The sequence below is a fragment of the Somniosus microcephalus genome, chromosome 8, assembly GCF_052327205.1.
Source record: "Somniosus microcephalus isolate GS21.2 chromosome 8, FLI_Smic_1.0, whole genome shotgun sequence".
NCBI lineage: Eukaryota > Metazoa > Chordata > Chondrichthyes > Squaliformes > Somniosidae > Somniosus > Somniosus microcephalus.
In genome coordinates this window covers 66,277,269-66,289,410 of record NC_140994.1, presented here as the reverse complement: position 1 = coordinate 66,289,410, position 12,142 = coordinate 66,277,269, and the positions used below count along the sequence as shown (strand labels likewise).

The following is a 12,142-nucleotide window of genomic DNA, read 5'->3' as shown; positions in this document are numbered from 1 at the left end:
CTTCAAAAAAACATTTTCTTAGGCAACAAAGTTCAATGATCCTTTTTGTGAAGACTCTCACTTTAGAAAACCAACAGGTCAGCTGAAGCTTATCCAGAGAAACATTGACAACAGCTTGAAAGACAACCTCGCATAGAGCTTAAGCTTTTTAAAGTTTTATTCAACAGGATCTGAGGCAACAGAACTTTGCAACATACTGAATTGCAGAATATATGCTGGGAAAATGTCTTGTTACCATTTGTCAAACAGGACCTTTTCTCAAACCTGTCAGTCAATTAGTCTCAAATAGTTTCCTGTGCTTTAAATAAAAAGCATCATAAAAGGAATCGTTGATGCAGAAGACAAACTAATGTATGGCTTAAAGAGCTGCAACAGAACACAAGGGAACAAAAAAACCTAATGAAAGATTAAAATTTGCAGATGAAAATCAAAAAGACATTACAAACTGTAAAGTATTTTTTTGGCCACTAAAGCTAGAAAATGCGTCTTACCCCTGGAGTTTGGAAACCTATCGAAGAGCCAGAATATACGTTTCTAAATACAATAATGAAGTAGGAAAAGGACATCAGCTACATAAATATAGGCTTCCTTGCCACCAATTGCTGTACTAAAACACACTCTCCTTGAATAATAAGCAGACATCAGACAACGACCAAAGCTTTTGACTTAAAGCTATGAACTAATGCTATAGACAGGGCTAAGCGATCCCACAATCAACGGATCAGATCAAACCTCTGCAGTCCCGCCACATCCAGTCGTGAATGGTGGTGGACAATTAAACAACTAACGGGAGGAGGAGGCTCCATGAATATCCGCATCCTCAATGGTGGAGCCCAGCACGCAGGTGCAAAAGACAAGGCTGAAACGTTTGCAACCATCTTCAGCCAGAAGTGCCGAGTGGATGATCCATATCGGCCTACTCCCGAGGTCCCCACCATCACAGAAGCCAGTCTTCAGCCAATTCGATTCACTCCATGTGATATCAAAAAACAGCTGAGTGCACTGGATACAGCAAAGGCTATGGGCCCTGACAACATCCCGGCTATCGTGCTGAAAACTTGTGCTCCAAAACTAGACACGCCTCTAGCCAAGCTGTTCCAGTACAGCTACAACACTGGCATCTATCCAACAATGTGGAAAACTGCCCAGGTTTGTCCTGTCCACAAAAAGCAGGACAAATCCAATCCGGCCAATTACTGCCCCATCAGTCTACTCTCGATCATCAGCAAAGTGATAGAAGGCGTCATCAACAGTGCTATCAAGTGGCACTTACTCACCAATAACCTGCTCACTGATGCCCAGTATGGATTCCACCAAGACCACTCAGCTCACAACCTCATTACAGCTTTGGTTCAAACATGGACAAAGGAGCTGAATTCCAGAGGTGAGGAGAGAGTGACTGCCCTTAACATCAAGTTAGCATTTGACCGAGTGTGGCATCAAGGAACCCTAGTAAAACTGAAGTCAATGGGAATCGGTAGGAAAACTCTCCACTGACTGGAGTCATACCTAGCACAAAGGAAGATGGTTGTGGTAGTTGAAGATCAATCAGCACAGCCCCAGGACATCGCTGCAGGAGTTCCTCAGGGCAGTGTCCTAGGCCCAACCATCTTCAGCTGCTTCATCAATGACCTTCCCTCCAACATAGTCAGAAATGGGGATGTTCGCTGATGACTGCAGTGTTCAGTGCCATTCACAACTCCTCAGATAATGAAGCAGTCCATGCCTGCATGCAACAAGACCTGAACAACGTTCAGGCTTGGGCTGATGAGTGGCAGGTAACATTCGCGCCACAGAAGTGCCAGGCAATGACCATCTCCAACAAGTGAGTGTCTAACCACCGCCCCTTGACATTCAATGGCATTACCATTGCCAAATCCCCCAAGATCAACATCAAGGTCACCATTGACCAGAAACCTAACTGGACCAGCCACATAAAAACTGTAGCAACAAGAGGTCAGAGGCTAGGTATTCTGCCGCAAGTGTCTCACCTCCTGACTCCCCAAAGTCTTTCCACCATCTACAAAGCACAAGTAAGGAGTGTGATGGAATACTCTCCACTTGCCTGGATGAGTGCAGCTCCAACAACACTCAAGAAGCTAGATACCATCCAGGACAAAGCAGCCCGCTTGATTGGCACCACATCCACCACCTTAAACATTTACTCCCTCCACCACTGGCGTACCGTGGCTGCAGTGTACCATCTACAAGATGCACTGCAGCGACTCGCCAAGGCTTCTTCGGCAGCACCTCCCAAACCCGCGACCTCTTCCACCTAGAAGGACAAGGGCAGCAGGCGCATGGGAACACCATCACCTCCAAGTTCCCCTCCAAGTCACACACCATCCTGACTTAGAAGTATAACACCGTTCCTTCATCGTTACTGGGTCAAAATCCTGGAACTCCCTCCCTAACAGCACTGTGGGAGTACCTTCACCACACCAACTGCAGCAGTTGTAGGCAGCAGCTCACCACCACCTTTTGAAGGACAATTAGGGATGGGAAATAAATGCTGGCCTTGCCAGTGACGCCCACATCCTATAAAAACAATTAAAAAAATAATAAACTGCAGCTCCAATCATGAATCACGCAAATGGTGATACATAGAATCTTAGTGCAATGAGAGACCATTTGTCCCATGTCTGTGCCAGCTCTTCGAAAGATCTGTGCAATTAGTTCCACTCTTTCCCTATAGCCCTGCAAATTTTTCCTCGAAGTATTTATCCAACTCCCCTTCGAAAGTTATTATTGAATCTGCTACCAATGGGTACTTGTCATTTGTTCAATTGTGCAACTAACAAAGGTTTATGGATTAGAATAGGACAATTTGATCAATTCACATATCTAACCTACCTTTTGTGCCACTGCAGAGAACTTCAATACATTCAGCGTCTCATCATACATAGAAGCACACTGGCTGATGTTTACAATCATGCAAATTTTTCCTCTCCCAGAGAAAAACCCCTGGAAGTAGCGAGTAAGCTTACTTTCCCTAAATGGAACATGGCTGCGAGTCCTAAGGGACACAAAGAAAAAGTTTTACAGAAACTTGAATGAGTTTGTCATACATAACTTTCAGCATCCACAGTAGTATTCCGTTTTCTACATTCCCCTTTTAGATCTCATTGACAAGAGAATCATCCCTCACGTCAAATTGAATTGTAAATGTTAGATCTCTACCTAATGTAAGCTTTGCACACTGAAGTTAAAGATTAACAGAAAGAAACTTCAATTTTTCTTAAATAGTGCAAACTGCCAACAGGCTTTTCAAAATACAAGTTTCGAAGATTTGAAATATGATCGTTCCAAAACAGGATTTGCCAGAAAATCTCTTATATGGAACTAAAAAGTGAAATTAAGCCGTTCAATCATGTTTAAATGTGATAGCCATCCCCTTAAATCAGACATAACATTTAAAAACACCTGCACTGTCCCAGCCTACCTCATTGCTTATGCTGCAAAGTCCAACACACAATTTCAATTATACATGGACTTCATTTCTGCCAGGGTGGCCAGTGATGAATTTCTAATGAGCCTTGGCAATCGGAGGAGGTGTATAAAAAGAGCAAAGAGAACTTTGAGTGGAGCAGAGTTGAACAGATTGAAATCTGACCAAATATATATAGCTAGCTCCCAGTGCTTGAAGAGGAGACAAGAAAAGAACCGTGTGTATAAAAAATACAGGAAACTTTGTGCTATCCGGAGGTTGAATGTCTGGCAACTTCGATCTAACGGCAGAAATCAGCAGCCATTTTGGTTAGGTTTTTTTTCTTCTCCTCGCATTCTTTTCACAGGCAGGCTCTGGAAAGCGTCTTTGTAGCTTAGCAACAGCTTCAGAGACGCTTCCAAGCTACTGGGCCGAGTGTTTACAAGCTGTTGCTGAGCAACAGTGCTTGTGGTCAGATACGGCAGGCTCTAGAAAGCGTCTCTATCTTAGCAACAGCTCCAGAGACACTTCCAAGCCACGGGCCGAGTGCTGACAAGCTGTTGCTAAGCAACAGTCTTTGTTGTCAGATACGGAGATGAAAAGCTCCCATCTGATAACATTGACGCTGGTCTATCCGGAAGTTTTGAGGCAACGGCAGTAGCTCGGTCCCGTGGGTGCCGGATAGCACAAAGTTTCCTGTACTTGGTTTATTAAAATAACAGTTTAGTGTACATTTCAAAACTGTGTTTTCCTTGTAAGTAAATCTTAATTGCTCATATATATTGTATTCTAGTAGACCTCCTGTAACAATGCTAATAGTGAATTGGAGGATTTGATGTTTTATAACAGAAGTAGGGCATTACATCAGGACAACTGATTTACAGTAACTGATTAAGTCAAATTCCATTTTTGTAAATTTTCCTGGTCTTTTGGATTCTTCCTGGTGATTTAGGGATTGAATTCTGTAACTCTGTCTATTGTTCCGTGGAAACTGGAAAGGATTAGCCTTAATTTCGATTCCTTACCAAATTTAAAGCTGAGATTACATAGAAAGATCTTTCAATATTCACAAATCTTTGAAGGAGGCAGAGCAAGTTGAGAAGGTGGTTAAGTGTATGGGATACTTGGCTTTGTAAATAGGGGCACTGAATACAAAATACTGAATACAGAAGTCAAATAAAGCTTTACAAATCACTGGTTAGGCCTCAGCTGGAGTATTGTGTATAATTCTGGGCACCACACTTTAGGAATAATGTCAAGGTCCTGGAAAGAGTACAGAGGAGGTTTATCAGGATGATAACTGAACTGGTATGTGCAGAGATTGGAGAAGATGGGATCGTTCTCCTTAGAGCAGAGACAGTTCATGGGAGACCAAATAGAGGTATTCAAAATTATAATGGGTTTTGATAGAGCACGTAGGGAGAAACTATTTCCTCTGGCAACTGGGCCGGTAACCAGGTCATAGATTTAAAATAATTGGCAAAAGAACTATCGGGGAATTGAGGAGAAATTTCTTCACACAGGTTGTTGAGATCTGGACACCACCTGAAAGGGTGGTACAATCAGGTTCCATAGGAACTTTTAAAAAGGCAATTGGACATGAATTTGAAGAGGACTAATTTGCAGGGTTATGTGGAAAAAGCTAGGGCATGGGACTAAATTGGACAGCTCTTTCAAAGTGTCGGCACTGGCATGACAGGCCGAATGGCCTCCTTCTGTGCTGCAAGATTCTATATAAAATATGCACCAACTAGCGATATATTTACATTAGTAGCAGAATTGAGGGGGAAAAGATGATTAGCTGTATTTGGAGAGAATGTCCCAGTGTTTGGCAAAACTGGGATGGGGCGTGGAGTTTGATAGTACTGCAGCAGAGCTGCTGCAGTTTGGTAGCAAATGGGGGATGGGTAGTTTAATCGAGTATCATTGTGGAGGCAGAATGGGGTTTTATCGGAACTATGGCAAATTAACCCAAAGCTTGGCATAACTAGAGTTGAAATGTAAAGTTTTGCTCACTAGTGGATTTCTGCCTTCTGCCAGTAGCTGCTCAGTTTTAGCACTCTCATCGGAGTCAGATGGTCATGGATTCAAGCACTACACCAGAGATTTGAGCACATAATCTAGGCAGGAACTTCAGTGCAGTACTGAGGGAGTGCTGCACTGTCAGAGGTGCCGTCTTTCAGATGAGATGTTAAACCGAGCCATCTGCCCTCTCAAGTAGACATAAAAGATCCCATAACACTAATTGAAGAGCAGGGGAGTTCTCCCCAAGTGTCTCCGCCAATATTTATCTGGTCATTTATATCAATGCTGTTTGTGGGACCTTGCTTTGTGCAAGTTGTCTGATGCATTTCCTACAACATTGGCTACACTTCAAAAAGTACTTCATTGGCTGCAAAGCATTTTGGATCATGGGATTGTGACATCTCTACAGGAAAAAGCTCCCTGTATCTTTGCCCCAAAAATGTGCCACAACTACTTGAAATATTTCATGTCAATAGTCAACCTTTTGACCTCTGAAGTGAGACTGCCAACACAAGTCCAAAGTAATAAACTATTCTGCACTATGGATTCTCACTAATTAATTAGGAAAACTGGGCTGAGATTATCCCAACTCATTTTCCACTGGCAAAAGGAATCTTCAATCGGATTAAATTAATCCATGTTCAATAAAAAATTTGCCTCGAAGTTGAATACTAATGAAATAAATTGGTCTCACATTATAATCCTTTTGTGAGAACAAGTAGAAGTTTCCAAATAGAGATTAAAAGTTTAGAACGTTAGCTGGGCATTAAATCATCTGAAAACAAATGCAGTCAAGAATCCCAGTGTCATTAAGCAGAGAAAACAAGGTAAATAATTCAGTCCGTAGTGGATATTTTATTTCAGTCGAGATATTTGACTCCTTTTCCTATCAGTATGAATATCGAGAAGGGCTTATGTTGGGAAAAACTTTTTATTCAGACTTCTACCAAACTTCTTATGGACAAATGAGCATTCGGTCAGTCTAGCTCAACCGATTATTTAGGACCGCTCCGGACCTAAGCCATTCAATACTTTTCCACTTCCCCCCCACCCCTTTTCCTTTTCCCTCTGTCCCTCCCTGACCACTCTCTCCTGTAGTCATGCCATCTTTCATCTCTCCTCTTTCGGATACACTGCTCTCCCAAATCCCCACCCTTCATTACTCTTCAACCATCCGACTCTCCTGACGCCATCCCAGGCTTGACTCCCTCTTAGGTAAGCCTACAGCTTCCCTCTGAGCCACTCTTGGCATCCTACAAAGGGCCCGTCGAGGCACTCGCTGCTGCCTCCTTACAAGAAGCAACCCCAACTGTCCCATCATACTCTCTCACCAACCTTCCCTACTAACCCCAATTCCTTCTGTGTCCACCCCGGAAAAAACTCTCCAAATTCTCTTACAACTGCACTTGTGAAATCCCAACTGTCCAGGATTTAGCTATCCATTCACCATGACATTTCTGCAGCTACCAATCTGCTCAACCACACCCTCACCAGCATCTTTGATGCCGGAGTCCCTATTAAAACAATTACTCTCTCTTACCCTGGCCGTTCCCCCGGTACAACCCTCAACTTCTCTCCCTTAAGTCCAAGGGACGCAGACTTAAACGGATATGGCGGACAACTGGTTTAGCCATTCACCGCCAGATCGGGCTGGACCAGAAAGCATCATCGAGTCCTGCTCTCGTCTGCCAAAATTGCTCACTATTTCAGAATCACTCTGGAATGCAAAGATAAACCCCGGCTTCTTTTCTCCACTGCTAACCGTCTTTTAAAACCCCTCTCTCCTGTCTCCTCCACCCTTACCTCCGACAACAGGCGTGAGGAGCTCATGGACTTTTGTCTCTAAGATTGAGACCATCCGTTCAGCTGCCTCTGCCACTTCCCTTCCTTCCCCATGCCCACCGGGCCAAACTTCCTCTAAGGTTCCCCCCTGCCCTAGCCCTGAATTCACATCTTTCTCCAGTTTCTTTCCGATCTCCCCTCATGACCTCTCCTCGCTCATCTTGTCCATGAAACCCACTTCCTGCTCCCTCGACCCTATTCTCACCAAACTGCTGACCACCCAACTTCCTTTTCTGGCTCCCATGTTAGCTGACATTGTTAACGGTTCTCTCTCCTCAGGTACTGTTCCCCCCCTCTCCTCAAAAAACCAACCCTGGACCCCTCCAGTCCTTGCAAGCTACCGCCCCATCTCCAACCTCCCTTTCCTCTCAAAAGTCCTTGAATGTGTTGTCGCCTCCCAAATCCGTGCTCAACTTTCTCGCAACTCCATGTTTGAATCCCTCCAATCAGATTTCCACCCTAGCCACAGTACCGAAACGGTTCTCACCAAAGTCACAAATGACATCCTTTGTGATTGTGACAAAGGTAAACTATCCCTCCTCATCCTTCTTGACTTGTCTGCAGCCTTTGACATGGTTGACCACTCCATCCTTCGACGCCTCTCCACTGTCGTCCAGCTGGGTGGGACTGCACTTGCCTGGTTCCATTCTCATCTATCTAATCGTAGCCAGAGAGTCACCTGGAACAGTTTCTCTTCCCCCTCCTGCATTGTTACCTCTGGTGTCCTCCAAGGATCATCTTTGGCCCTCTCCTATTTCTCATCTGCATGGTGCTCATTGGCGACATCATCTAAAAACACAGCGTCAGTTTCCAAACGTACGCTGACGGCACCCAGTTCTACCTCACTACCACTTCTCTCGACCTCTCCACGGTCTCTAAATTGTCAGACTGCTTATCAGACATCCAGTTCTGGATGAGCAGAAATTTTCTCCAATTAAACATTGGGAAGACTGAAGCCATTGTTTTCAGACCCTGCCACAAACTCCATTCCCTAGCCACTAACTCCATCCCTCTCCCTAACATCTGTCTGAGGCTGAACCACACTGTTCGCAACCATGGTGTCATATTTGATCCTGAAATGAGCTTCCAACCACATATCCATGGCATAACTAAGACCGCCTATTTCCACCTCCGTAACATCACCCATCTCCGCCCTTGCCTCAGCTCATCTGCCGCAGAAACCCTCTATGCCTTGGTTACCTCTAGACTTGACTATTCCAATGCACTCCTGGCTGGCCTCCCACATTCTACCCTACATAAACTTGTGATCCAAAACTCGGCTGCCCGTGTCCTAACTCGCACCAAGTCCCATTCACCCATCACCCCTGTGCTCGTTGACCTACAATCGGCTCCCGGTTAAGCAATGCCTCGATTACAAAATTCTCATACTTGTGTTCAAATCCCTTAATGGCCTCGCCCCTCCCCATCTCTGTAATCTCCTCCAGCACCCCCCATTCCCCTCCAAGATATCTGCGCTCCTCTAATTCTGCCCTCTTAACTTGATGATAATCGCTCAACCATTGGTGGCCGTGCCTTCTGTTGCCTCGGCCCCAAGCTCTGGAATTCCCTGCCTAAACCTTTTTCCTCCTTTAAGACGCTCCTTAAAACCTACCTCTTTGGCCAAGCTTTTGGTCACCTGCCCTAATTTCTCCTTGTGGCTCGGTGTCAAATTTTGTGTCTTATAATACTCCTGTACAGCGCTGTGGGATGTTTTACTACGCTAAAGGCACTATATAAATACAAGTTGTTGTTGTTGACTACAATCACGACTTGCAGTTTTCAGCTCCTTCTCTAGGTTTCAGGTTGATATACCTTTTTGTTTTGAAGCCCAGGATAGCTAATGTATTTATATCAGGATGAGTATAGGAAACATCATTGATTCATAATTCCTTTAGTGGTCTCGTCTATTAGAGCCAGAGTAACTGAAAAATACAAAAAGGGCCCATAGAGATAAACTAGAGTCTGCCCTAATTTAGCAACCTGTAGTTAATCGACTGCCACCTGCAACACAGATAATTGTATATTACCAAAAATCTCATTTACTCACTATTGGAGCATTTTTTTAAAAATAACATGGCTGATGACTGGGGAGGGAGAAGAGAAGAATGTTACAGTAAACAAAAGGATATGTTTAAACTTACAATTCTCATCACTACTTAAGGAAAACAACATTAAAATCTTATTCTGCAATTGTAAAGGATACAAGAACTACTTGTAGCAAGCAAATTGATGGTGGTGGGGGTGGGGGGAGGGCAGGAAGAGACAAAGGGTTCTCTTACTTTGAAATTTGGTTATGTCTCAATGCATTAATGCATTTTCCAAGAATCAACAAAGAAGTGTTAATGTTTCCGGCTTCTTTCAATCTGTCCCCATCATTCTTGGTTTTTGCATTCCGCTCTGATCCCGCAAGATCACAAAGTGACAACCTGTAAATAGAGCAGTTTCATTCAGACAAAAAAAATCCTTAACTGAACCAGAAATTAATTAATTTATACTGTGCGCTTTAACAGCTTGGCCTGGCAGTTGAGAAGCTTCCTTTCTAAATTAGAGTTTTAGTTCAGATTATAATAGGATATCCCACAGGTGGGACACCAGTCTAGGACCATGGTCAAAATATTAAGCGGTCTTCAGCAGTTATACAAGGTTCATCAAGTACATAATAATGAAGCTGGCTCCTGCCAATAAAGGTAAAGTACTGGTGCAACATTTTAATCTGCCCAACCAATCCCGCAGCCTTCACATCAACACTGGATACTGACTTAATCCATACAAGCTAGAGAGATTTATAGACCTTCCCTTTTGTTCTTTCCCTCCCCTCCCCCATTTTCCTGTACTAGTTTAAAACTGGTACATCTAACTTTTTCCAGTTCTGACAAAAGGTCATTGAGCTGAAATATTAACTGTTTCTCTCTCTCCAGATGCTGCCTGACCTGCTGAGTATTTCCAGCATTTTCGCTTTATTTCAGATTTCCAGCATCCACAGTATTTAGCTTTTGAGATTTATTATAACCTAGCTTTTGACATGCCACTGATGCTCAGACAAGAACATGCATCATATTATGACAACAATGCCCTATTCCAGTTAGCTTAGAAGTAGTCAAGTGTGACAAATATAGAAATGTTATCTAAGGTGTGTATTTTTTTTTTTAAATCAGTATTAAGATGGATTCAAATCACTCATCCTTCAATATTAAATGGAGTCAATAGTCAAGGCAGAGAGATAGATAATTGATTTTTGTACTTGAGGGAATCAAGGGATATGGGGATCAGGCAGGAAAGTGGAGTTGAGGTCAAACATCAGCCTTGATCTTATCGAATAGCAGAGCAGGCTCAAGGGGCCATATGACCTACTCCTGCTCCTAATTTTTATGTTCTTATGTCAGCAGGTTTGTTGCCCAATACTTGTTTCTTTTGATTTGTGTGTGAATTATCTCTTTTATCCATCCCACATTCTACAGATGGGCAAGAGGCATAAGCGCATCTATTACATCCCCCGGTCTGCAGTCAAGAGCTGTTAAGACATCGGATATTACACATAATGGGTATTTATTTACTCATGAGTATTTTCTGTGGCATTTCTCATGAGGTTGTATCATAAATTTGTATCAGATGAATACGTGGCTAGAGGAATGGTGCAAGGGGGAGGGATTCAAATTCCTGCTACATTGTAACCGGTTCTGGGGGAGGTGGGACCAGTGCAAACCGGACGGTTTGCACCTGGGCGGGACCGGGGCCGATGTCCATGGAGGAGCTAGTGCTATTGGGGAGGGTTTAAACTAAAATGGCAGGGGGTTGGGAACCTGTGCAGGGAGACAGAGGAATGGGAAGCAAGGATAGAAAAAAGCAAAAGTAGAAGGCAGAGAAACCAAGGGTGTAAATCAAACAGGGCTACAGTAAATAATAATTCTAAAAGGACTAAGAGTGTTAAAAAACAAGCCTGAAGGCTATGTGCCTTAATGCAGGGAGCATTCATAATAAGGTGGATGAATTAGCTGTGCAAATAGAAGTTAATGGATATGATATAATTGGGATTACAGAGACATGGCTCCAGGGTGACCAAGGCTGGGAATTCAACATCCAGGGGTATTCAATATTCAGGAAGGACAGGCAAAAAGGAAGAGGTGGGGTAGCATTGCTTGTTAAAGAGATAAACACACTAGTAAGGAAGGATATTAGCTCTGATGATGTGGAATCTGTATGGGTAGAGCTGAGAAATACCAAGGGGCAGAAAACATTAGTGGGAGTTGTATACAGACCTCCAAACAGTAATGCCGAGGTTGGGGGTGGCATTAAATGGGAAATTAGAGACGCGTGCAATAACGGCACAGCAGTCATCATGGGTGACTTTAATCTGTATATAGATTGGGCTAACCAAATTAGTAACAATATTGTGGAGGAGGAATTCCTAGAGTGTATACGGGATGGTTTCCTGGCTCAATATGTCGAGGAACCAACTAGAGATCAGGCCATCTTAGACTGGGTATTATGTAATGAGAAAGGATTAATTAGCAATCTTGTTGTGCGAGGCCCCTCGGGGAGGAGCGATCATAATATGATCGAATTCTTCATTAAGATGGAGAATGAAATAGTTGACTCAGAGACAAGGGTCCTGAATTTAAATAAAGGAAACAATGATGGTATGAGGTGTGAGTTGGCTAGGATGGATTGGGGAGCGTTACTTAAAGGGTAAACGGTGGATAGGCAATGGCAAACATTTAAAGGTCACATGGATGAACTACACAATTTCTTCATCCCTGTATGGCATAAAAATAAAACAAAAAAGCTGACTCAACCGTGGCTAACAAGGGAAATTAGAGATAGCATAAGATCCAAGGAAAGCACATATAA

The 12,142-nt window shown here is 43.4% G+C and overlaps 1 protein-coding gene across 4 annotated transcripts in view; it reads right to left on the bottom strand.

Moving 5' to 3' along the window:
* kif20bb (kinesin family member 20Bb) overlaps window positions 1–12,142 on the bottom strand; it is a 141,077-nt gene that overhangs the window by 94,557 nt on the left and 34,378 nt on the right. For all 4 annotated transcript variants that reach the window (XM_085994828.1, XM_085994831.1, XM_085994832.1 and 1 more), the window contains exons 11-12: window positions 9,574–9,720; window positions 2,854–3,016 (exon numbers count right to left, since the gene is read on the bottom strand). In XM_085994828.1, the coding sequence (XP_085850954.1) occupies window positions 2,854–3,016; window positions 9,574–9,720 (310 nt within the window). The remainder of the gene's footprint in view (window positions 1–2,853; window positions 3,017–9,573; window positions 9,721–12,142) is intronic.